The 27,441-nt window shown below is 42.5% G+C and overlaps 1 protein-coding gene across 3 annotated transcripts in view; it reads right to left on the minus strand.

The window, feature by feature from the left end:
• Positions 1-27,441, minus strand: part of lrrk1 (leucine-rich repeat kinase 1) — a 262,189-nt gene that overhangs the window by 152,723 nt on the left and 82,025 nt on the right. For all 3 annotated transcript variants that reach the window (XM_041175194.1, XM_041175192.1, XM_041175193.1), the window contains 5 exons: positions 24,548-24,685; positions 23,367-23,479; positions 20,824-20,894; positions 15,267-15,387; positions 14,710-14,822 (listed from right to left, as the gene is read on the minus strand). In XM_041175194.1, coding sequence (XP_041031128.1) covers positions 14,710-14,822; positions 15,267-15,387; positions 20,824-20,894; positions 23,367-23,479; positions 24,548-24,685 — 556 coding nt within the window. The remainder of the gene's footprint in view (positions 1-14,709; positions 14,823-15,266; positions 15,388-20,823; positions 20,895-23,366; positions 23,480-24,547; positions 24,686-27,441) is intronic.

The following is a 27,441-nucleotide window of genomic DNA, read 5'->3' on the forward strand; positions in this document are numbered from 1 at the left end:
TGTCTAACCCTGTATATTCAAGGCTACTCCTGTCCTAGTCTGATTAATGTCTAACCCTGTATATTCAAGGCTACTCCTGTCCTAGTCTGATTAATGTCTAACCCTGTATATTCAAGGCTACTCCTGTCCTAGTCTGATTAATGTCTAACCCTGTATATTCAAGGCTACTCCTGTCCTAGTCTGATTAATGTCTAACCCTGTATATTCAAGGCTACTCCTGTCCTAGTCTGATTAATGTCTAACCCTGTATATTCAAGGCTACTCCTGTCCTAGTCTGATTAATGTCTAACCCTGTATATTCAAGGCTACTCCTGTCCTAGTCTGATTAATGTCTAACCCTGTATATTCAAGGCTACTCCTGTCCTAGTCTGATTAATGTCTAACCCTGTATATTCAAGGCTACTCCTGTCCTAGTCTGATTAATGTCTAACCCTGTATATTCAAGGCTACTCCTGTCCTAGTCTGATTAATGTCTAACCCTGTATATTCAAGGCTACTCCTGTCCTAGTCTGATTAATGTCTAACCCTGTATATTCAAGGCTACTCCTGTCCTAGTCTGATTAATGTCTAACCCTGTATATTCAAGGCTACTCCTGTCCTAGTCTGATTAATGTCTAACCCTGTATATTCAAGGCTACTCCTGTCCTAGTCTGATTAATGTCTAACCCTGTATATTCAAGGCTACTCCTGTCCTAGTCTGATTAATGTCTAACCCTGTATATTCAAGGCTACTCCTGTCCTAGTCTGATTAATGTCTAACCCTGTATATTCAAGGCTACTCCTGTCCTAGTCTGATTAATGTCTAACCCTGTATATTCAAGGCTACTCCTGTCCTAGTCTGATTAATGTCTAACCCTGTATATTCAAGGCTACTCCTGTCCTAGTCTGATTAATGTCTAACCCTGTATATTCAAGGCTACTCCTGTCCTAGTCTGATTAATGTCTAACCCTGTATATTCAAGGCTACTCCTGTCCTAGTCTGATTAATGTCTAACCCTGTATATTCAAGGCTACTCCTGTCCTAGTCTGATTAATGTCTAACCCTGTATATTCAAGGCTACTCCTGTCCTAGTCTGATTAATGTCTAACCCTGTATATTCAAGGCTCCTCCTGTCCTAGTCTGATTAATGTCTAACCCTGTATATTCAAGGCTACTCCTGTCCTAGTCTGATTAATGTCTAACCCTGTATATTCAAGGCTACTCCTGTCCTAGTCTGATTAATGTCTAACCCTGTATATTCAAGGCTACTCCTGTCCTAGTCTGATTAATGTCTAACCCTGTATATTCAAGGCTACTCCTGTCCTAGTCTGATTAATGTCTAACCCTGTATATTCAAGGCTACTCCTGTCCTAGTCTGATTAATGTCTAACCCTGTATATTCAAGGCTACTCCTGTCCTAGTCTGATTAATGTCTAACCCTGTATATTCAAGGCTACTCCTGTCCTAGTCTGATTAATGTCTAACCCTGTATATTCAAGGCTACTCCTGTCCTAGTCTGATTAATGTCTAACCCTGTATATTCAAGGCTACTCCTGTCCTAGTCTGATTAATGTCTAACCCTGTATATTCAAGGCTACTCCTGTCCTAGTCTGATTAATGTCTAACCCTGTATATTCAAGGCTACTCCTGTCCTAGTCTGATTAATGTCTAACCCTGTATATTCAAGGCTACTCCTGTCCTAGTCTGATTAATGTCTAACCCTGTATATTCAAGGCTCCTCCTGTCCTAGTCTGATTAATGTCTAACCCTGTATATTCAAGGCTCCTCCTGTCCTAGTCTGATTAATGTCTAACCCTGTATATTCAAGGCTCCTCCTGTCCTAGTCTGATTAATGTCTAACCCTGTATATTCAAGGCTACTCCTGTCCTAGTCTGAATTAATGTCTAACCCTGTATATTCAAGGCTACTCCTGTCCCTGTCTGATTAATGGTCTAAACCCTGTATATTCAAGGCTCCTTCCTGTCCTAGTCTGATTAATGTCTAACCCTGTATATTCAAGGCTACTCCTGTCCTAGTCCTGGATTAATGTCTAACCCTGTATATTTCAAGGCTACTCCTGTCCTAGTCCGATTAATGTCTAAACCCTGTATATTCAAGGCTCCTCCTGTCCTAGTCTGATTAATGTCTAACCTCGTATATTCAAGGCTACTCCTGTCCTAGTCTGATTAATGACTAACCCCTGTATATTCAAGGCATCCTCCTGTCCTAGTCCTGATTACATGTCTAAACCATGTATATTCAAGGCTCCTCCTGTCCTAGTCTGATTAATGTCTAACCCTGTATATTCAAGGCTACTCCTGTCCTAGTCTGATTAATGTCTAACCCTGTATATTCAAGGCTACTCCTGTCCTAGTCTGATTAATGTCTAACCCTGTATATTCAAGGCTACTCCTGTCCTAGTCTGATTAATGTCTAACCCTGTATATTCAAGGCTACTCCTGTCCTAGTCTGATTAATGTCTAACCCTGTATATTCAAGGCTACTCCTGTCCTAGTCTGATTAATGTCTAACCCTGTATATTCAAGGCTACTCCTGTCCTAGTCTGATTAATGTCTAACCCTGTATATTCAAGGCTACTCCTGTCCTAGTCTGATTAATGTCTAACCCTGTATATTCAAGGCTACTCCTGTCCTAGTCTGATTAATGTCTAACCCTGTATATTCAAGGCTACTCCTGTCCTAGTCTGATTAATGTCTAACCCTGTATATTCAAGGCTACTCCTGTCCTAGTCTGATTAATGTCTAACCCTGTATATTCAAGGCTACTCCTGTCCTAGTCTGATTAATGTCTAACCCTGTATATTCAAGGCTACTCCTGTCCTAGTCTGATTAATGTCTAACCCTGTATATTCAAGGCTACTCCTGTCCTAGTCTGATTAATGTCTAACCCTGTATATTCAAGGCTACTCCTGTCCTAGTCTGATTAATGTCTAACCCTGTATATTCAAGGCTACTCCTGTCCTAGTCTGATTAATGTCTAACCCTGTATATTCAAGGCTACTCCTGTCCTAGTCTGATTAATGTCTAACCCTGTATATTCAAGGCTACTCCTGTCCTAGTCTGATTAATGTCTAACCCTGTATATTCAAGGCTCCTCCTGTCCTAGTCTGATTAATGTCTAACCCTGTATATTCAAGGCTACTCCTGTCCTAGTCTGATTAATGTCTAACCCTGTATATTCAAGGCTACTCCTGTCCTAGTCTGATTAATGTCTAACCCTGTATATTCAAGGCTACTCCTGTCCTAGTCTGATTAATGTCTAACCCTGTATATTCAAGGCTACTCCTGTCCTAGTCTGATTAATGTCTAACCCTGTATATTCAAGGCTACTCCTGTCCTAGTCTGATTATTGTCTAACCCTTATATTCAAGGCTACTCCTTCCTAGTCTGATTAATGTCTAACCCTGTATATTCAAGGCTACTCTGTGCCTAGTCTGATTAACGGCTTAACCCTGTATATACAAGGCTACTCCTGTCCTAGTCTGATTATGGTCTATCCCTGTATATTCAAGGCTACTCCTGTCCTAGTCTGATTAATGTCTAACCCTGTATATTCAAGGCTACTCCTGTCCTAGTCTGATTAATGTCTAACCCTGTATATTCAAGGCTACCCTTCCTAGTCTGATTAATGTCTAACCCTGTATATTCATAGGCTCCTCCTGTCCTAGTCTGATTAATGTCTAACCCTGTATATTCAATGCTACTCCTGTCCTAGTCTGATTAATGTCTAACCCTGTATATTCAAAGGCTACTCCTGTCCTAGTCTGATTAATGTCTAACCCTGTATATTCAAAGGCTCCTCCTGTCCTAGTCTGTTTAATGTCTAACCCTGTATATTCAAGGCTCCTCCTGTCCTAGTCTGATTAATGTCTAACCCTGTATATTCAAGGCTACTCCTGTCCTAGTCTGATTAATGTCTAACCCTGTATATTCAAGGCTACTCCTGTCCTAGTCTGATTTATGTCTAACCATGTATATTCAAGGCTCCTCCTGTCCTAGTCTGATTAATGTCTAACCCTGTATATTCATGGCTCATCCTGTCCTAGTCTGATTAATGTCTAACCCTGTATATTCAAGGCTACTCCTGTCCTAGTCTGATTAATGTCTAACCCTGTATATTCAAGGCTCCTCCTGTCCTAGTCTGATAATGTCTAACCCTGTATATTCAAGGCTACTCCTGTCCTAGTCTGATTAATGTCTAACCCTGTATATTCAAGGCTACTCCTGTCCTAGTCTGATTAATGTCTAACCCTGTATATTCAAGGCTACTCCTGTCCTAGTCTGATTAATGTCTAACCCTGTATATTCAAGGCTACTCCTGTCCTAGTCTGATTAATGTCTAACCCTGTATATTCAAGGCTACTCCTGTCCTAGTCTGATTAATGTCTAACCCTGTATATTCAAGGCTACTCCTGTCCTAGTCTGATTAATGTCTAACCCTGTATATTCAAGGCTACTCCTGTCCTAGTCTGATTAATGTCTAACCCTGTATATTCAAGGCTACTCCTGTCCTAGTCTGATTAATGTCTAACCCTGTATATTCAAGGCTACTCCTGTCCTAGTCTGATTAATGTCTAACCCTGTATATTCAAGGCTACTCCTGTCCTAGTCTGATTAATGTCTAACCCTGTATATTCAAGGCTCCTCCTGTCCTAGTCTGATTAATGTCTAACCCTGTATATTCAAGGCTACTCCTGTCCTAGTCTGATTAATGTCTAACCCTGTATATTCAAGGCTACTCCTGTCCTAGTCTGATTAATGTCTAACCCTGTATATTCAAGGCTACTCCTGTCCTAGTCTGATTAATGTCTAACCCTGTATATTCAAGGCTACTCCTGTCCTAGTCTGATTAATGCTCATAACCCTGTATATCAAGGCTACCTCCATGTCCTAGTCTGATTAATGTCTAACCCTGTATATCAAGGCTACTCCTGTCCTAGTGCTGATTAATGTCTAACACCTGTATAATTCAAGGCTACTCCTGTCCTAGTCTGTTAATGGTCTAACCCTGTATATTCAGGGCTCCTCCTGTCTAGCTCGACTATAATGTCTACCACTGTATATTCAAGGCGACTCCTGTCCAAGTCTGATTAATGTCTAACCCTGTATATTCAAGGCGACTCCTGTCCTAGTCTGATTAATGTCTAACCCTGTATATTCAAGTCTACTCATGTCCTAGTCTGATTAATGTCTAACCCTGTAATTCAGGCTACCTCCTGTCCTAGGTCTGATTAATGTCTAACCCTGTATATTCAAGGCTCCTCCTGTCCTAGTCTGATTAATGTCTAACCCTGTATATTCAAGGCTACTCCTGTCCTAGTCTGATTAATGTCTAACCCTGTATATTCAAGGCTACTCCTGTCCTAGTCTGATTAATGTCTAACCCTGTATATTCAAGGCTACTCCTGTCCTAGTCTGATTAATGTCTAACCCTGTATATTCAAGGCTACTCCTGTCCTAGTCTGATTAATGTCTAACCCTGTATATTCAAGGCTACTCCTGTCCTAGTCTGATTAATGTCTAACCCTGTATATTCAAGGCTACTCCTGTCCTAGTCTGATTAATGTCTAACCCTGTATATTCAAGGCTACTCCTGTCCTAGTCTGATTAATGTCTAACCCTGTATATTCAAGGCTACTCCTGTCCTAGTCTGATTAATGTCTAACCCTGTATATTCAAGGCTACTCCTGTCCTAGTCTGATTAATGTCTAACCCTGTATATTCAAGGCTCCTCCTGTCCTAGTCTGATTAATGTCTAACCCTGTATATTCAAGGCTACTCCTGTCCTAGTCTGATTAATGTCTAACCCTGTATATTCAAGGCTACTCCTGTCCTAGTCTGATTAATGTCTAACCCTGTATATTCAAGGCTACTCCTGTCCTAGTCTGATTAATGTCTAACCCTGTATATTCAAGGCTCCTCCTGTCCTAGTCTGATTAATGTCTAACCCTGTATATTCAAGGCTACTCCTGTCCTAGTCTGATTAATGTCTAACCCTGTATATTCAAGGCTCCTCCTGTCCTAGTCTGATTAATGTCTAACCCTGTATATTCAAGGCTACTCCTGTCCTAGTCTGATTAATGTCTAACCCTGTATATTCAAGGCTACTCCTGTCCTAGTCTGATTAATGTCTAACCCTGTATATTCAAGGCTACTCCTGTCCTAGTCTGATTAATGTCTAACCCTGTATATTCAAGGCTACTCCTGTCCTAGTCTGATTAATGTCTAACCCTGTATATTCAAGGCTACTCCTGTCCTAGTCTGATTAATGTCTAACCCTGTATATTCAAGGCTCCTCCGATCCTAGTCTGATTAATGTCTAACCCTGTATATTCAAGGCTACTTCCTGTCCTAGTCCTGATGAATGGTCCTAACCCTGTATATTCAAGGCTCCTCCTGTCCTAGTCTGATTAATGTCTAAACGCCTGTATATTCAAGGGCTCCTCCTGTCCTAGTCTGATTAATGTCTAAACCCTTATATTCTCAAGGCTCCTCCTGTCCCTAGTCTGATTAATGTCTAACCCGGTATATTCAAGGCACCTCCTGTCCTAGTCTGATTAATGTCTAACCCTGTATATTCAAGGCTCTCCTGTCCTAGTCTGATTAATGTCTAACCCTGTATATTCAAGGCTACTCCTGTCCTAGTCTGATTAATGTCTAACCCTGTATATTCAAGGCTACTCCTGTCCTAGTCTGATTAATGTCTAACCCTGTATATTCAAGGCTCTCCTGTCCTAGTCTGATTAATGTCTAACCCTGTATATTCAAGGCTACTCCTGTCCTAGTCTGATTAATGTCTAACCCTGTATATTCAAGGCTACTCCTGTCTAGTCTGATAAATGTCGAAACCCTGTATATTCAAGGCTACTCCTGTCCTAGTCTGATTAATGTCTAACCCTGTATATTCAAGGCTACTCCTGTCCTAGTCTGATTAATGTCTAACCCTGTATATTCAAGGCTACTCCTGTCCTAGTCTGATTAATGTCTAACCCTGTATATTCAAGGCTACTCCTGTCCTAGTCTGATTAATGTCTAACCCTGTATATTCAAGGCTACTCCTGTCCTAGTCTGATTAATGTCTAACCCTGTATATTCAAGGCTACTCCTGTCCTAGTCTGATTAATGTCTAACCCTGTATATTCAAGGCTACTCCTGTCCTAGTCTGATTAATGTCTAACCCTGTATATTCAAGGCTACTCCTGTCCTAGTCTGATTAATGTCTAACCCTGTATATTCAAGGCTACTCCTGTCCTAGTCTGATTAATGTCTAACCCTGTATATTCAAGGCTACTCCTGTCCTAGTCTGATTAATGTCTAACCCTGTATATTCAAGGCTCCTCCTGTCCTAGTCTGATTAATGTCTAACCCTGTATATTCAAGGCTACTCCTGTCCTAGTCTGATTAATGTCTAACCCTGTATATTCAAGGCTACTCCTGTCCTAGTCTGATTAATGTCTAACCCTGTATATTCAAGGCTACTCCTGTCCTAGTCTGATTAATGTCTAACCCTGTATATTCAAGGCTACTCCTGTCCTAGTCTGATTAATGTCTAACCCTGTATATTCAAGGCTACTCCTGTCCTAGTCTGATTAATGTCTAACCCTGTATATTCAAGGCTACTCCTGTCCTAGTCTGATTAATGTCTAACCCTGTATATTCAAGGCTACTCCTGTCCTAGTCTGATTAATGTCTAACCCTGTATATTCAAGGCTACTCCTGTCCTAGTCTGATTAATGTCTAACCCTGTATATTCAAGGCTACTCCTGTCCTAGTCTGATTAATGTCTAACCCTGTATATTCAAGGCTACTCCTGTCCTAGTCTGATTAATGTCTAACCCTGTATATTCAAGGCTCCTCCTGTCCTAGTCTGATTAATGTCTAACCCTGTATATTCAAGGCTACTCCTGTCCTAGTCTGATTAATGTCTAACCCTGTATATTCAAGGCTACTCCTGTCCTAGTCTGATTAATGTCTAACCCTGTATATTCAAGGCTACTCCTGTCCTAGTCTGATTAATGTCTAACCCTGTATATTCAAGGCTACTCCTGTCCTAGTCTGATTAATGTCTAACCCTGTATATTCAAGGCTACTCCTGTCCTAGTCTGATTAATGTCTAACCCTGTATATTCAAGGCTACTCCTGTCCTAGTCTGATTAATGTCTAACCCTGTATATTCAAGGCTACTCCTGTCCTAGTCTGATTAATGTCTAACCCTGTATATTCAAGGCTACTCCTGTCCTAGTCTGATTAATGTCTAACCCTGTATATTCAAGGCTACTCCTGTCCTAGTCTGATTAATGTCTAACCCTGTATATTCAAGGCTACTCCTGTCCTAGTCTGATTAATGTCTAACCCTGTATATTCAAGGCTCCTCCTGTCCTAGTCTGATTAATGTCTAACCCTGTATATTCAAGGCTCCTCCTGTCCTAGTCTGATTAATGTCTAACCCTGTATATTCAAGGCTACTCCTGTCCTAGTCTGATTAATGTCTAACCCTGTATATTCAAGGCTACTCCTGTCCTAGTCTGATTAATGTCTAACCCTGTATATTCAAGGCTACTCCTGTCCTAGTCTGATTAATGTCTAACCCTGTATATTCAAGGCTCCGTCCTGTCCTAGTCTGATTAATGTCTAACCTGTATATTCAAGGCTACTCCTGTCCTAGTCTGATTAATGTCTAACCCTGTATATTCAAGGCTACTCCTGTCCTAGTCTGATTAATGTCTAACCCTGTATATTCAAGGCTCCTCCTGTCCTAGTCTGATTAATGTCTAACCCTGTATATTCAAGGCTACTCCTGTCCTAGTCTGATTAATGTCTAACCCTGTATATTCAAGGCTCCTCCTGTCCTAGTCTGATTAATGTCTAACCCTGTATATTCAAGGCTACTCCTGTCCTAGTCTGATTAATGTCTAACCCTGTATATTCAAGGCTCCTCCTGTCCTAGTCTGATTAATGTCTAACCCTGTATATTCAAGGCTACTCCTGTCCTAGTCTGATTAATGTCTAACCCTGTATATTCAAGGCTACTCCTGTCCTAGTCTGATTAATGTCTAACCCTGTATATTCAAGGCTACTCCTGTCCTAGTCTGATTAATGTCTAACCCTGTATATTCAAGGCTACTCCTGTCCTAGTCTGATTAATGTCTAACCCTGTATATTCAAGGCTACTCCTGTCCTAGTCTGATTAATGTCTAACCCTGTATATTCAAGGCTACTCCTGTCCTAGTCTGATTAATGTCTAACCCTGTATATTCAAGGCTACTCCTGTCCTAGTCTGATTAATGTCTAACCCTGTATATTCAAGGCTACTCCTGTCCTAGTCTGATTAATGTCTAACCCTGTATATTCAAGGCTCCTCCTGTCCTAGTCTGATTAATGTCGACCCTGTATATTCAAGGCTACACTCCTGTCCTCGTCTGATTAATGTCAACCCTGTATATTCAAGGCTACTCCTGTCCTAGTCTGATTAATGTCTAACCCTGTATATTCAAGGATACTCCTGTCCTAGTCTGATTAATGTCTAACCCTGTATATTCAAGGCTCTCCTGTCCTAGTCTGATTAATGTCTAACCCTGTATATTCAAGGCTACTCCTGTCCTAGTCTGGATTAATGTCTAACCCTGTATATTCAAGGCTACTCCTGTCCTAGTCTGATTAATGTCTAACCCTGTATATTCAAGGCTATTCCTGTCCTAGTCTGATTAATGTCTAACCCTGTATATTCAAGGCTACTCCTGTCCTAGTCTGATTATGTCTAACCCTGTATATTCAAGGCTACTCCTGTCCTAGTCTGATTAATGTCTAACCTGTATATTCAAGGCTACTCCTGTCCTAGTCTGATTAATGTCTAACCCTGTATATTCAAGGCTCCTCCTGTCCTAGTCTGATAATGTCTACCCTGTATATTCAAGGCTACTCCTGTCCTAGTCTGATTATTGTCTAACCCTGTATATTCAAGGCTACTCCTGTCCTAGTCTGATTAATGTCTAACCTGTATATTCAAGGCTAACTCTGTCCTAGTCTGATTAATGTCTAACCCTGTATATTCAAGGCGACTCCTGTCCAAGTCTGATTAATGTCTAACCCTGTATATTCAAGGCCTACTTCCTGTCCTAGTCTGATTAATGTCTAACCCTGTATATTCAAGGCTACTCCTGTCCTAGTCTGATTATGTCTAACCCTGTATATTCAAGGCTACTCCTGTCCTAGTCTGATTAATGTCTAACCCTGTATATTCAAGGCTACTCCTGTCCTTAGTCTGATTAATGTCTAACCCTGTATATTCAAGGCTACTCCTGTCCTAGTCTGATTAATGTCTAACCCTGTATATTCAAGGCTTCTCTGTCTCGTCTGATTAATGTCTAACCCTGTATATTACAAGGGCTACTCCTGTCCTAGTCTGATTAATGTCTAACCCTGTATATTCAAGGCTTACCTCCTGTCCTAGTCTGATTAATGTCTAACCCTGTATATTCAAGGCTACTCCTGTCCTAGTCTGATTATATGTCTAACCCTGTATATTCAAGCTACTCTGTCCTAGTCTGATTAATGTCTAACCCTGTATATTAAGGCTACTCCTGTCCTAGTCTGATTAATGTCTAACCCTGTATATTCAAGGCTACTCCTGTCCTAGTCTGATTAATGTCTAACCCTGTATATTCAAGGCTACTCCTGTCCTAGTCTGATTAATGTCTAACCCTGTATATTCAAGGCTACTCCTGTCCTAGTCTGATTAATGTCTAACCCTGTATATTCAAGGCTACTCCTGTCCTAGTCTGATTAATGTCTAACCCTGTATCTTCAAGGCTACTCCTGTCCTAGTCTGATTAATGTCTAACCCTGTATATTCAAGGCTCCTCCTGTCCTAGTCTGATTAATGTCTAACCCTGTATATTCAAGGCTCCTCCTGTCCTAGTCTGATTAATGTCTAACCCTGTATATTCAAGGCTACTCCTGTCCTAGTCTGATTAATGTCTAACCCTGTATATTCAAGGCTACTCCTGTCCTAGTCTGATTAATGTCTAACCCTGTATATTCAAGGCTCCTCCTGTCCTAGTCTGATTAATGTCTAACCCTGTATATTCAAGGCTACTCCTGTCCTAGTCTGATTAATGTCTAACCCTGTATATTCAAGGCTACTCCTGTCCTAGTCTGATTAATGTCTAACCCTGTATATTCAAGGCTCCTCCTGTCCTAGTCTGATTAATGTCTAACCCTGTATATTCAAGGCTCCTCCTGTCCTAGTCTGATTAATGTCTAACCCTGTATATTCAAGGCTACTCCTGTCCTAGTCTGATTAATGTCTAACCCTGTATATTCAAGGCTACTCCTGTCCTAGTCTGATTAATTTCTAACCCTGTATATTCAAGGCTCCTCCTGTCCTAGTCTGATTAATGTCTAACCCTGTATATTCAAGGCTACTCCTGTCCTAGTCTGATTAATGTCTAACCCTGTATATTCAAGGCTACTCCTGTCCTAGTCTGATTATATATTCAAGGCTCCTCAAGCCCAATTTCCAATCTTAAATTATCCATTTATCTTTTTGGTAACAAATTGCTCAAATTCTGCAGAACCTTCCACAGAAAATCATCAATGTGCATCGTAAAGATGCTGAGAGTTTCTCTTTCAGCAGAATATAATCTACTTTCAGCAACAGCAGGTCAGAGGCTAGAATCCTGTGGCGAGGAACTCACTTCCTGAGTCCCCGAAGCCTGTCCACAAGGCACCAGTCAGAAGTGGGATGGAAAACTCTCCACTTTCCTGGTTGAACGTAGCTCCAACACTCAAGAAATCTGACACCATCCAGGACAAAACAGCCCGCTTGATTGGCAGCCATTCACAAACATTCACTCCCTCCACTAACGATGAACAGTAGTAGCAGTGTGTGCCATCTCTACACAATGCACTGTAGAAACTCACCAAGGCTCCTTAGACAGCACCTTCCAAACCCATGATCACTGCCATCTAGTAGAGCAAGGGCAGCAGATAGATGGGAACACCACCAACTGGAAATTCCCCTGCAAGTCACTCACCATTCTGACTTGGAAATATATCGCTGTTCCTTCACTGTCACTGGGGCAAAATCCTGGAACTCCCTCCCTAACAGCACTGTGGGTGTACCTACACCACAGGGACTGCAGTGGTTCAAGAAGACAGCTCACCACCACCTTCTTAAGGGCATTAGGGATGGGCAATAAATGCTGGTTTAGCCAGCGAAGCCCACATCCCATGTGGGGGGCAGTCCACTCTTGATCACCAAATCTCTCTTCAAAACCTCAAGCCATTGGTTTCGCTTTTGACTTCTATGTCCTATCAGGAAGTACTCTTTCCCTGCATATGCACCTGTGTGATAAGGCTGGCTGGCTGTCCCCTACCTAGTGCTTCAGAGTATGTACCAAATTCTTTCCAACTATCCACCTCTTTTTGTTTTGCCTCTCTTATCAATTTATCTTCTAATTTGTTTGTAGCCAAAACTTCCCGATCATAAGGGCTTCAGCTTCTAGTGACATTCCTAATTTGTTCTATAGTTATTGTTCTGGTCAAACTGTGAGCTCTACTTCCTGTCCTATCTCATTCTGGCCTACTGCTACATGACCTCGCCCTATCACCATCAGAGATTCTGTTGCCTGTTTGCCATCATTTCCTAGGGCCAGAGTCACTTCCAGATCTGCTATGAAACTCGCCCTGCGTTTTCTACCTTTTCACATTTTCACTTCATTTTGCCACTCCATTCATCTTACCTCTTGTCCATCGTCTCAAACTTTTAGCCAATGTTTGAATTTGTTGGTGGCTTTCCCTGCTCTCTCTACAATGGTCACATTCCTCCTTTAACTGGGCCCTTCTCGTCTCCATATGACCTGAATACCAACTTCTGTAATTGCCCTTTGGAATAAAAAGCCCTTTCCTGTGCATTAGTATCACTTTGTCTATTGTTATCCAGCCTCTTATCTACTGCATTCTGCTCCTCATAATTGTCAAGCATATGAGTATGTGAGGTACAAGGCATCTCATCACCTTCCACTGATTGTTCAGGTTCTGCAAGTTTACAATCAATCCTGATTAACTGAGACGAATGGACCCTAATAGTTTGACTACCCAAGTTGGAGAATTACTGTCTTCCCATCACATCCTATCACATTACCTGGACCTTTCCACTCTTTCTGACCCTCTCTTTTATAATATTCTAAATCCCCAGATGAAAGCTTATCTCTGTCTTATGAAATGTCATAAGACTTGTCAAACTTTCTCTGAGGCTTCTCCTTGCAGTAGGACAAAGTGCACAGAAAAGGTGGAACTCATTGTAGTCCAGTGCAGGGCTAAGGAAGGTATTTTTGAACTTCTCCCATTGACCAACCAATACAGATTATAGCCCCCAATGATTTGAAGCAAATTCATGCCAGGGCAGATGTTAACTTACTATTTGGATGGTCAGCTAAGATTTTATGAAGCATCTCAACAATCACTGTGGGATTTCTTTCATAAAGCTCATTACTGAAGGGACTTGCAGCCGTAGTGTTCATCACTACAATGTTCAAATTTTTGCACATGTCTCTAAATTCATCATTGGCAAATACCCCCCATTTTTAGTCAGGAATTTAACCAGTGCTCCCAGTCTGGCCCCAATCCATTTTTTCATGACTTTGTCAACAATCACATTTTTGTTTTTACCATGTCGCCATGACTCTGAAATGTAAAATGAAAATGCTTCTACCCTTGCCCCACACCTTTAAATCCATAGCAACTACTTCATTAAATCCATAGCAACTACTTCATTAAATCCATAGCAACTACTTCATTAAAGTCTCATGTTAATGGGAAACTTACAATAGGCCTTGATGGTGTCCTCCATCTATTCATATATCACATTTTTCACTAATCTCTTCAATGAGCTTTGTGCACTCATCATCAACCACCCCTGCATCCTTTAGTAGGATTTTTAATCTGTGACAAGAGGGATGAGCAAATTGTCGATGTAACTTTGAGGCAATTTGTTTTTTTCCTCTCAAAGTCCTATCACCTGATGCCATTAACACTTTCACATTCTGATTAGAGGTGCTAGGTTTTGTTAAAGGATTGCGATGATGTTCTGATTTCAAATCTACTGACTTTCCAAAGACAATTACTTCATCATGTTCCATGTCCAATTCCATTTGTGCCTTTTTCATGGATGGCTTTCTCAGCAGCATTATCTACTACATATCTACTAATAAAGTGGCTCACCCCAGCCATGCCTTCAACTGCTTAGACCCTCCCTAATTCCCTCTCTAAAGCTCTCAGCCTCTCTATCTCTCTTTCCACCTTTAAAAAATTCCTTAAAACCTAGCTCTTTGACCGAGCATTTGGCCAAATATCACCCTATATGGCTCAGTGTCAAATTTTTGCTTTATAATGCTCCAGCAAAGCAGCTGATAAATTTCATTTTGTTAAACACAGACTCAGTGCAAGTTGTTGTCTTTAATTTTAACTCAGATTGATAAATATTTCTTTACCAAAAGTACTGACGGATATGGGGCAAAGGTGGGTCACAGATCAGCCGTGACCTCACTGAATGGGCGAACAGTCTCAAAGAGCTAAATGGTCTCCTCCTGTCCCAATGTTTCAATCCACACAAAAACCTTAACCTGCCCACACTCCCATGCCTTGGCCTAAAATCACATCAATTGTATTTCAAAAAACATTGAAATAACAAGAAAAAGCTTGATTTACCTTCGTTCCTGACATCTGTGGGCACATTCGAGATGTTTAATTGATCGATGTCCAGCTGCCACATGTTAGCCAGCTGACCAAGCTCAGTGGGAAGCTCCCGGAGTCCAGGATTACTGATGAGATGGAAAAGGATTAAATATACAGGCAAACGCAATCTGCACTGTGCAGGTATCAATTGATTTTGGAGTCAATTTTTGGTGTCAAGGTTTGTCTGATCACACTCCTGTGAAACACCTTAGGCCATTTTATTGTGTTTCAGGTGCCATTTAAATGAAAATTCTTTTGTTTATTTTGTCCTTCTTAACTGTGGGATGTAGGCAGAGCCCCACCTGCCCAAATCAGAACTGGGAGCCAAACCCTGGCCCTTTCCGCTCTGTTGGGTAAACTTAGCCATGGGAGTCTGGCAGAGACATTAATTGGATGGTAATATTTTCTGAAAAAGAAACTTTTAACAATCTGGCTGCAGCTTTTAATTGAATGTAACATGCTGCCATCACAATAGGAGTCCGCAGTAATTCCATACTTCTGAGTTCATTATAAACAAGTAACTGACTTACTTTGAAAGGTACAGCTCAGAGAGGGTTCGCAGCAAGCACACCGACTGAGGGACTGAGTCAAGAAAATTATTGTCCAGATGCAGAACTTCCAAGCACTCACCAAGGAACTGTGGGAATTCAACTAGAGAAACCAAAAATAAAAGAATGAATGCGTGTTGCTCCATTAGTGTTTAATAGCACCTTACTGTCTGTCTTGGCTGGTTACTTCTCTTTCAGGGTTGAGTTACCTTTGCATTTCAGTACAGACACTGATTCCACTGATGAATTTTGACACTGGTTTCCAGAAACAGGCAGGGCTTGGCATTTCCTCTGCTCCCTGTTCCCTTCTCTCCACAGGTGAATTCAAAATTTGCCGAACACACAAGGTTTATTCTGATACACCAGAGAACGGCTGAAATTTTTAATAACATTTACTGTATTCCTGCTTCTGGCCACGTACCTGTCTCTTTCTAAAAATAGAGCTGGCCCAGCATCAATGGGGTTAAATGGCCTTTTCCTCTGTTGCAAAATTCTGTTGAAAATCTCTCTGATTTGCTGGACAGTTTATACAAAGGAAAACTGTGCTACTAGATACCGTAGAGAATGAGAGGTGATCCATTTTGGTAGGAAGAACAAGGAGAGACAATATAAAATAAGGGGTACAACTCTAAAGAGTGTGCAGGAGCAGGGGGGGCCTGGGTGTATATATGCCTAAACTATTAAAGGTGGCAGGACAGGTGAAGACAGCAGTTAAGAACATGTACAGGCTTTATTGATGGGGACTTAGAGTACAAGAGCAGGAAGGTTATGCTAAACTTGTATAAGACGCTAATCAGACCTCAGCTGGAGTACTGTGTACAGTTCTGGGCACCAGATTATAGGAAGGATGTGAACACATTGGAGCCAGTGCAGAGAGGTTTATGAGAATGGTTCCAGGGCTCAGAAACTTCAGTTGTGAATATAGATTGCACAGGTTGGGAGTGTTCTCCTTGGAGAGAAGAAGGCTAAGAGGAGTTTTGACAGAGGTGTTCAAAATCATGAGGGGGCTGGACAGAGTAGATAGGGAGAAACTGTTCCCGCTTATAAAAGAATCGAGAATGAGAGGGCACAAATTTAAAGTGATTTGCAAAAGAAGCAAATGTCAAGTGAGAAAAAATCTTTTCACACAGTGATTGGTTCAGGTCTGGAATACACTGCCTGGAAGTGTGGTGGAGGCAGACTCAATCGAGGAATTCGAGAGAGTATTAGATGATTATTTGAATAGAAGCAATGTACAGGGATATGGGGAAAAGTCAGAAGAATGGCACTGAGCCATAATGCCGATTTGGAGAGCCGGTGCAGGCATGATGGACTGAATGGCCTCCTTCTGCACAACATAAAAATGTAAGAACATAAGAACTAGGAGCAGTAGGAGGTAATTCAGCCCCTCGAGCCTGCCCCGCCATTCAATACGATCATGGCTGATCTCATTTCAGCCTCAACTCCAATTTTCCACCCTCTCCCCATAACCTTTCAACCCGTTACTAATTAAAAATCTGTCTATCTCCTCCTTAAATTTATTCAGTGTCCCGGCATCCACTGCACTCTGAGGTAGTGAATTCCACAGATTCACGACCCTTTGAGAAAAGTAATTCCTCCTCATCTCTGATTTAAATCTACCACCCCTTAGCCTAAAACTATGGCCTCTCATTCTAGAATGTCCCACAAGGGGAACCATCCACTCCACGTCTACTTTGTCTATCCCCTTTAGCATCTTATATACCTCAATTAGATCTCCTCTCATCTTTCTAAACTCTAGCGAGTATAGGCCTAAACTGCTCAATCTCTCCTCATAAGACAAGCCCCACATCGCTGGAATCAATCTAGTGAACCTCCTCTGAACCGCCTCCAATGCAACTACACCCTTCCTCAAGTAAAGGGACCAAAACTGTACAAAATACTCCAGGTGCAGTCTCACCAATGCCTTGTACAGTTGCTACAACACTTCCCTATTTTTATACTCTATTCCTTTAGCAATAAATGTCAATATTCCATTTGCCTTCCTTATTACCTGCTGTACCTGCATACTAGCTTTCAGCGATTCATGCACAAGGACACCCAGATCCCTCTGCACTGAAGCATTCTGAAGTTTCTCTCCATTTAAATAATAAGTCGCCTTTTTATTCTTCCGACCAAAATGGATAACCTCACACTTATCCATGTTAAACTCCATCTGCCAAATTTTGGCCCATTCACCTAACCTGTCCATATCCATTTGTAAATTTCTTATTTCTTCATTGCAACTTACTTTCCCACCTATTTTGGTGTCATCTAAAAATTTAGCTATAGTACCTTCTATCCCTGAATCCAAGTCATTGATATAGATTGTAAATAGTTGGGGCCCAAGGACCGAATCCTGTGGCACCCCACTAGTTACAGCTTGCCACCCAGAAAAAGACCCATTTATCCCGAATCTCTGCTTTCTGTTGGTTAGCCAATCCTCTATCCAAGCTAATATATTACCCTTAACTCCATTTGATCTTATCTTGTGTATTAATCTTTTGTGCGGCACCTTATCAAAGGCCTTCTGGAAGTCCAGATATACAACTACAGGATCCCCATTATCCACTTTGCTTGTCAGACCTTTAAAGAACTCTAGCAAATTAGTCAAACACGATTTACTCTTCATAAAACCATGCTGACTCTGATGGATTGCATTTTGACTTTCCAAATGCCCCATTACTACTTCCTTAATAATGGATTCCAACAATTTCCCAGCAACAGACATTAACCTAACTGGTCTATAGTTTCCTACAATACACAGTAACAACTGTGATTCTGTGGTGCTCCATCATGGTCATTTGAGAATTTGAATTCAGTTTAAAACATCTGGAAATAAAAAGCTGGTGTGAGTAAAAGTGATCATGAAGCTGTCAGGAACCCAACTAGTTCATGGTCATTTTTTAGGGAATGAAATCTTCCTTAGTCTAGACATGACTCCAGTCCTACATGAAGGTGGTGGACTCTAACTGCCTAGTCGAGTAACTTCCCAGCTTTTCTGTTGTATTAAACTGTTCAGTGATTCAAGAAGGTGGCTCACAAAAACCCTCTCAAGGGCAACTGCGGATGCAAAATAAACACCGGCCTTGCCAGAAATGCCCATATTCTGAGATCAAAAAAAATGAAGACAGTTTATTTGTGGGCAGAAGGTGAGGGTGGGTAAGTGGACAAATGACATTCTTATACTTGGTAAGACACATTTAACAGACAGAGTTTTGGCCTCATACAGAGTTCATACCAAGGCCTAGGACAGGTAAGTGAGAAGGTTTTATCCGATAACTAAATACTTGTGCCTTGTTGGTATTGTCAGTAAGTGTGACTCCAGGTGCTGCCTCTGTGTGAGAAGGAATACACATGGACAGAGAAGTGGCAGATGTAGCTAAGTGATGAACAAGATGTGCAAACCCAGTTCCTGGAACAAGAATAATCAATCGAGGTATTTGTTGAAGGGTCAATCTCTCAATGCAGTGGATGGATCAAAGTGTGTAGAGAAATGTACTCTTAAAAGCAGGTGGGCAATTTAAAAAGCTATTAAGACCGACTGAATATGAAAGTAGAGAGATCAAGAATGCTTCATACAATATTTACTACAGAACTGCGTGCAGTTTTGGACTCCTCACTTTAAGAGGAATATAGCAACCCCAGAGAATAGGCGACACAGATTTATCAGAAAGATCCCAGCAATGTGAGCTCTGGGTTACAAGGGAAGGCTGGGACAATGACAAATGGGTTCTATCAAAGTGAGTGGATTACAGGAGGTTTGATGGAGCTGTTCAGAATGATACTTATAAGGAAAATAAACATAGGTTCTTTTCACTAACAGAGATTAAAGGGCAAGAAACCATGATCTAGAGGTAAGCACTCTGTATAGAGTGGGGAAAATTAGAAGAAGCATTTTTACACAGAGAATTATCATTAACATCCTGGGGGTTACAATTGCATAGAATCTGAACTGCACCAGGCGTATAAATATTGTAGCTACAAGAGCAGATCAGAGGCTGGGAATTCTGTGGTGAGTAACTCACCTCCTGACTCCCCAAAGCCTGTTCACCATCTACAAGGTACAAGTCAGGAGTGTGATGGAATACTCTCCGCCTGCCTAGATGAGTGTGGCTTCTGTCGAGAAATTCAGTACTACTCAGGACAAAGCAGCCTGCTTGATTGGCACCTCATCCACCACTTTCAACATTCACTCCCTCCACCACCCAAGCACAGTAGCAGCAGTGTGTACCATCTACAAGATGCACTGCAGGAATTCACCAAGGCTCCTTAGACAGCACCTTCTAAACCCACGACCACTACCATCTAGAAGGACAAGGGCAGCAGATAGATGGGAACACCACCACCTGGAAGTTCCCCTCCAAGCCCCTCACCATCCTGACTTGGAAATATATCGCTGTTCCTTCACTGTCAATGGGTCAAACTCCTGGAACTCTCTTCCTAACAGCACTGTGGGTGTACCCACACCACATGGACTGCAGCGATTCAAGAAGGCAGCTCACCACCACCTTCTCAAGGGCAACTAGGGATGGGCAATAAATGCCGGCCCAGCTAGCGAGGCCCACATCCTGTGAATGAATAAAAAATTAGATCATGGCTGATCTTCTAGCTTAACACTATTTTCCTGCTCTATCCCCATATCACTTGATATCTTTAATAACCAGAAATCTACCCATCTCTGCTTTGAATATACTCAATGACTGAACCTCCACAACCCTCTGGGGTAGAGAATTCCAAAGATTCACCACCTTCTGAGTGAAAACATTCCTCCTCATCTCCGTTCTAAATGACTTACCTCTTATTCTCAGACTGTGTCTCCTGATTCTAGACTCCCCTAGGCAGGAAAAACATCCTTCTTGCATCGGCCCTGTCATGCACTGTATGGATTTTCTATGCTTCAACGAGATCACTTCTTATTCTGCTAAACTCTAGAGAATACAGGCCCAGTCTCCTCAATCTCTCCTTGCAGGACAATCCCGCCATCCCAGCGATTAGTCTGGTGAACCTTCGTTGTACTCGCTCTACGGCCAGTATATCCTCCCTTAGGTAAGGAGACCAAAACTGCACACACCACTCCAGGTGAAGTCGTGTGAATGTTGTATACAATTGCAGTAAGACATCTTTGCTTTACTTGGAAATATATCACCGTTCCTTCACTGACACTGGGTCAAAATCCTGGAACTCCCTTCCTAACAGCACTGTGGGTGTACCTACACCACATGGACTGAAGCGGTTCAAGAAGGCAGCTCACCACCACCTTCTCAAGGGCAATTAGGGATGGGCAATAAAGGTTCCATTTGCCAGGGAAGCCCACAGCCCAAGAACAAGTTTAACAATGATGAAGTTTAACAATGGTGGGATCTTGACCACAAGTGATTCAAATTCTGTAAATTTTGGAAGAAGCAGAATTAAAAAGGAGAAAGGGAGGAAACTGGACTGTGTTAAAACATCTTGAGCAGGGTCTATGTTCAAGGTGGGCTGAAGGACCTCTTCCTATGCAAATCCCAAAGCTCTGCTTGGCTTCCTATGGATTCGTTACCTGTGTCTGTATTTCTCTTTTGTCGCGTTGTGAAAAAACTGACTTTTCTACTTCTGGTTCCTTCTTCACTCCTGTTCACAGGGAAAAAAACAAAACACTCAGTCATAGCTCTCAGTAATCACTAAACACCACGTCAGAGTCTGATGCGCTGTGCCCGCCACACACTCTGCCCCCAGGGCCTGGCACACTCTGCCCACGACACACTCACCGCACAATAGTAATGCGACACTCACCGTACCCCCTGCAACATGACGCAATGGGACAGGCAAGTGCTGGATGGAATTTAATACGGAGAAGCGTGAGGCGATATATTTTGGCAGAAGGGATAGGGAGAGGCAACAAAGACTCAATGGCACAATTCTCGAGAGGAATGTGCAGGGACAGACCTTGGCATTTTTGAAGGTGCTGGGACATGTTAAGAGAATAGTTACTCAAGCCTCTTGGGCTTTTAAATAGAGGTATTGAGTACAAAATCAGTGAAGCAATGCTGAACCTTTCTAAGGTTCTGGTTAGGTCACACCGAGAATATTGTGTCTAATTCTGGCCATCACAGGCTGAGTTTTGTGTTCCCGGGGCCAGGTTCCCAGGCAGGGGGATGGTACAAATGGGTGCAATACCATGGGTGTCGTTCCCAGCACCTACCCAGTCACCCCTGCTGCCATTTTACACACGGCAGGGAGGCTTTGGGTGACCCATCCACCTGTCAGTCAAGTGTGACCAATTAATAGCCATTAAGATCCTCTTCCCACCTCAACCTTTCCCATGGCAGCCGGACGCCAGCACTAAGCAGCATTCACTGCTCTGGCTGGTGGCAGGCAAGGGGCACCTCCATTATAGGATCCCAGTACCTTCATAAACCACCCCCACCCCCTCCCCCAGTCTTTTCCCCCCACCTCGTGTTTCCTCTCCCCCTCTTGCTGTCCACCCCTAGCCCCCACCCCTCTCAGCCTCCTAGCCAGAGTCTGTCAGCCTGGCCCTGGCATACTCAACCTGCCCCACCCCCTCCCCAAACTTACAGCAGTGTCTAGCTCCACTGACAATCCCCAGTGACCACCTCTCCCTACCCCTTCTGCCAAAATACATCACCTCACACTTCTCTGAATTAAATTCCACCTGCCACTTGTTTGCCCATTCTGCTAGCCTGCCTTCCACCAGATAGGGCTGCAAATCTCACCTTAAGCCACTTAACAGCCCACACGGTTAAATAGCTGCAGGAGGAGCCGGCAGAGCTGTGATGGGCTCACCCTGATGTTTATTCCGGTGGGTGCAGGTACCCCAGCCCACACTTTGGGAAGGATGTGAAACCAGTCAGAATCTAACCAATCTTCTCTCAATCTCGTTTCTTGAACAGGAACAACCCCAGCTTCTCCAACCTAACCTTGTAGTTCAATTTTCTCATCTCTGGAATCATTCCAGTAAATCTCCTCCATAGCCTCAGGTAAGGTTAAGAAGGAAAATCAGTTCCCACGAGTTGAGGGTATAATGGATCTAAGAGTTTGGTCAGAGATACAGAGAGAAGGTCAGGAAATTATAAGTAGTGAGTGGCAATGACCTGGAATCGCTGCTCATGAGGGCAGTGGAAGTGGAGATGATGAATGATTTCAAAGGGAAATTGGATTAACTTGAAGGAAATAAACTTGTAGGGCTATTGGGATAGTGCAGAGGAATAGGACTGACTGGATTTCTCCACAGAGAGTCAGCCTGGACACTATGGGCTGAATGGCCTCCTTCTGTGTCATAATGATTTGATGACTGTATGACGACATCCTCACACACTCACCATAATGACCCATCGAAACTGTCACAAGGCGGGGGGGGGGGAGGGGGTGGGACAACCAGTGCCCATCCTGCTATAAGGGCTGGTGGGGAGTTCATGGGAAGTGTCACCAGCAGAATCCTCCACCACTCTCCAGCCCCACTGCAGATGTAGAAACATAGAAAACCAACACTGAGGATACAAAGCCTAACATCTGCCTGGTTGATTAGGGGGGGGGGGGGGGTGGGGCTGGCCACAATGGGGCAGGTAATTCGAGTGATTTTGCTGAATTTCTCCTCTTTAGGAATTCTGATGGGGGTATGAGGGGTGTCAGATGTGGTTTGGGACACCCCCTGATTGGTTGTTCCAGCTTTTCTCAGGGTTTGTGCTCAGTAGTTATTTGCAGGCTCTGAGAATCTCACACTCGAAATCCAAACTGATTGCACAGGACCCATAACTTCCGGGCACAACACCATTACTCCCTCAGCGCCTGCTCCAATCACTCACTGGACACTCGGAGTGCAGGTTCAAAAGCAAGTCCAGGGCAAGCGCTCAGAATGGGCACCTCTAATGATGTGAAGCCTACTTCAGATATTGAGGTAACCCCATCCCTTGGGATTTGGCATGGACCTAGACAGTTGGCTGTGGGTAATCCCATCGTACCTCACCGCCGGGCACACTTAGGCTCCTGAAATTACTTACCCTCTCCACCCCTTCAAATCTATCAACATGAAGAGAACAGGAGAAAGCCTCTTTACTTGTAAACACACCGTTAGACAGCACTCACTTTCCAAGCTGATTTCGAGAGAGATCAAGTGATTTGAGGTTTGAGCACTGCCATCTGTCCACTGGAGGAAGTGATTGTAACTGATTGCCGGACAATTTCAGGGAGTTCAGGGCCTGTAATCGGTTAAAAGATGGTTTGTCATATTGTAGTTCAAGAGTCACAGCACAGGTTAACGCTAAAACATTCACCAAACAGAGAAAGCAACTTTGTATGTAATATTGCCATGATATGCACAGGAAATTGGGACCGAGGAACTGGAACAGGAGGAGGGGAAAGTCATGGGTGTGGGGTTGGGATATTGCCAGGGTGTCAGATTAAAGGAATCGTGAGTAGCATCTGAGCACCATTGACCTTTTAGCTAAGATACTCCATCAGAGGCAAATACAATAAATGAGCAAGTTTAAGTGTGACATGCGGGTGTGACAGAAATCATACAAAGGGAAAAACATAATAGGGAAATGTTAGAGGAGGAGCTACATGAAGTGGATACTAGCTTCCCTGTGTGTCCTCACAATCAGCTGTTATTACTTTGGAGGAAGGTTACACAGAATCAGGAGGGCTTTGAGCTTGCTCTGCCACTCAGTCAGATCAAGGCTCACCTGTCCCTCAACTCCATTTATGCACATTTGCTCCATAAACCTTGACATCCTTACTTAACAAAAATCAATCGACCCAAGTTCTGAAAGCTTCAGTTTACCTCCAGCATTCACAGCCTTTAGCAGGTTGTGTGCAGAAGTACTTCCTCACTTCCTTCCTAAATAGCCTCACTCTAATTTCACTCTTATGCAATTTGTCATAACGTTTAACCCTTTTGGTCCCGCTATCATTCTGGTAAATTGACATTGCCCCCTCCCCTTGCTCAGCATGCTGGCCAGAACTGGACACGGTCCTCCAGATGGGGACCGACAAAGGTCCTGTACAACTGAAGCATCACTTCCTCACATTGTGACTTCCTGCTTCTATCTACACACCTCACTGTATCCCTAAACCCAATGCAAACTGTGATATCTAACTCTCTATTCCTTTATCCAAGTCAACGGCATGGTAGGATGGACATGTAAGGGTTGAGCAGAAACCTTATGGAAATTCCCTGTCTGGATGGTTTTGCACCATTCAATCTATTGTACAGAATGATTACAATTCAATTGTAGAAAACAAATCCCAAAATTGTGCACAAATACCTTAAGCTCAAAGATGTTTGCTGGCACTTCCTTCAGTAAATTGTCAGAGAAATTTACTTCTTTAAGATAATTCTTCCAGAAGATACAGAGTGTGTTTGGAATGAATTCCAGCAAATTTCCAGAGGCGTTACAAAATTTCTAGAAATAAAGAAAAGAATTTGAATTGTAATCATCTTATTAGCTTTAGTCATTTCCCCTTCTCTTGGGAGGTACAGGCAAAATGTGATTATTATTTATTATAAATGTCCATTCCTAATCCGGCAAGCATGGTCACGTTATCGCAGATATCATTGGCTGGGTAATGCTGTTAAAATCAGCACACTCCAGGACCAAACACCTTCTGTATGGTGAACTGGCGGCTGAGTCACAACCAGTCAGATGTCCATATCTCCTTCACTAGAATAGCTGCAGGTGTGATATGAGGCATCAACACAGACAACATGGAAACAGCTGCCGGCACGGGACCCTCTGGAGATGGACCCTCTGGACGCTGACCCTCTGGAAGGGAATTGGAATAGGCAAAGAGAATTGGAAAGCTCAGCTGGCCAACAAGAGGGTCAAAAGCAGAGGCCAGTGAATCCTGTGCCTTCTCATCCCCCTCTGCAGTTAGTGTGGCAGAGACTGCCATACCAGAGTGAGACACATTAGACGATGTTTAACACAGAGCTGACCACCAAGGTGCAAACAAGATGGAAAGCTGCATATCTTTTATGATATGAAGCATTGATAGAGAGGCATGGTTTTTAGTTAAAGGCAAACTATTTTTGTTTTGACAAAAACACCACAAGTGTTGGTAACAATTCATTTAAAAACCTGTAAATGAAAGTTATTTTGTCATTCTTTACGTGTGGCATCACCATGTTAACCTTTCACCATCCATATAATGAGGATAGTGCCTTGTAATGAGGATAGAACTCCTTTAATTGTCAAGTATTGCACACTGTCAAATGACAGCTCTCGGTTTCACTGACAGCTATGCTGTAATAATGTATCCCCAACTGTACATAAGATAAAAATAAAATACTGCAGATGCTGGAAATCTGATATAAAAACAGAAATAAAAACAAAAAACAAAAACAGTTCTGAAGGAGCGTCAGACGGACACAAAATGTTAACTCTGTTTCTCTCTCCACAGATGCTGTCAGAGCTGCTGAGTTCCACCATTTTCGGTTTTTATCCCCTACTGTACAGATTAGACCCTTCCTGCAGAAAAGAATGAATTCGGAGCAAACTATTGTTCAATGTGAGTGAGTGATGGTTGTTCAGTGATGCACCGTTAGACAGGACAGGCCTTGTTTGTGCTGTATTAACCACAACAACAGGGAACAGTCACCACTACTCAGGATATGAATAAATCTTTGCGAAGCAGCCCCTGTACTGAGTTGGCCAGGCCAGTTTCCTTTGCCCAGCATTCCACCTGTATCCTCTGTCCCCAGGTGACTATGTTTGGTGCAGCTTCTCACTGAGGTGCCTATACCCTCACTCTGTTAGTTAGTAACATGGAGATGATTTTATTAGAGCTCTGCTTCAATTAAAAGCCTCATGCTTTCTAACATAGACTGTTGTTTTTAAAATGAGTTTACCCATTGCCACACAAGTGAATCCAGAACAAACTTTACAATGTGGTTTCTGAAGAATTTAGGCTTTCAAACAGAATCTGGTATTTGAGGCTTCCATCCATAAGCACAACGCTGGCACTACAGCTCTGGAACCTGCCCAGTGTCGGGTTGAAGTGATCACCATGGTGACAGATCTGACCAGATATACAACTTGCCAAACTGTTTCTCCATCTGGGACAATTACTTTGTTCTGACTCCAAAAGTTTAGACATAAGTTTCAGATTTGAAGAACAGAAATGGAGTTCTGTAAAGTGTCTTGGCCAATATTTATCCCTAAACTAACATCTGAAGCAGGTTTACCTTCTCATTATCCCATAGCAGCTTTTGGGACCGTGCCTAAATTTGCTGTTACCATTCTCACATTGTAACTCATCAAAAGTACTTCACTGGATGTAAACAGTGATGGAAGATCCTTAGGATGTAAAAGGTGTTACATATAATACAAGGTCTTTGTTTCTTGTTCTGCTTCAATGTGGTGAGTCTAGGTCCAGGGTATTGAAGACAGGGAGATAACTTAGACCAAGATGATGACAAACCCCACTGACTTGCTGAGCATCTCATGGATATCTTGGTCTCTGGAATTTCTCTGTCTATTGGGGACAAAGGAGCTGAACAAAGCTTCATTCATTTTTTGAGAGTAAAGAACTCAAGATCAGGGCAGGGTTGCCCTCTTGGTGATGTATGCTTGTGAAGAGCTGAGAAAGGACACATTTCAAAAGGACAGCAAAGTAAAAGGGGTAGAAATCAATCAAATCACAAACACTTACAGCTCCTTAACCTCCTTAATACTAATGGAGCCCTCCAATGATACCAGAAACATAGAAACCTAGGAGAAATGAAGTGGCAATGAAATACAGGGCCTAGAACAAGGTGAATGACTATGTCACTGGCCAGCATAATGTTCTGATACAGATTCCTGATATTGTGTTTAGTACAATGGCTTCCCCAGGATCTACCAAGTTCAGACAAGTTCCTAAGGCGGTGATGGACACACAGATAAAGGTTAGAGGGACCTTTGATCTGTTTGCCCCATCATTTAAGTCCATCGCACCAGATTCTACCCTGGCCCAAACTTATATCACCTCCAACTGAATCAGGGATCTATTTTCAAATAGTTCAACTGGACTCCATCTACTCTGCTGGATAACAGACGATTCTAAGTGTGAAATGTAGTTACAGTTCGTTCCTTCTCTTAAGGATTAGCCCCTGGTTCATCACGGAAATTCCCTTCATGATTTAAAAAACCAGGATCCTGACCAGCTCCCTCCATTTCAG

This window comes from Carcharodon carcharias, chromosome 26, assembly GCF_017639515.1.
Source record: "Carcharodon carcharias isolate sCarCar2 chromosome 26, sCarCar2.pri, whole genome shotgun sequence".
Lineage (NCBI taxonomy): Eukaryota > Metazoa > Chordata > Chondrichthyes > Lamniformes > Lamnidae > Carcharodon > Carcharodon carcharias.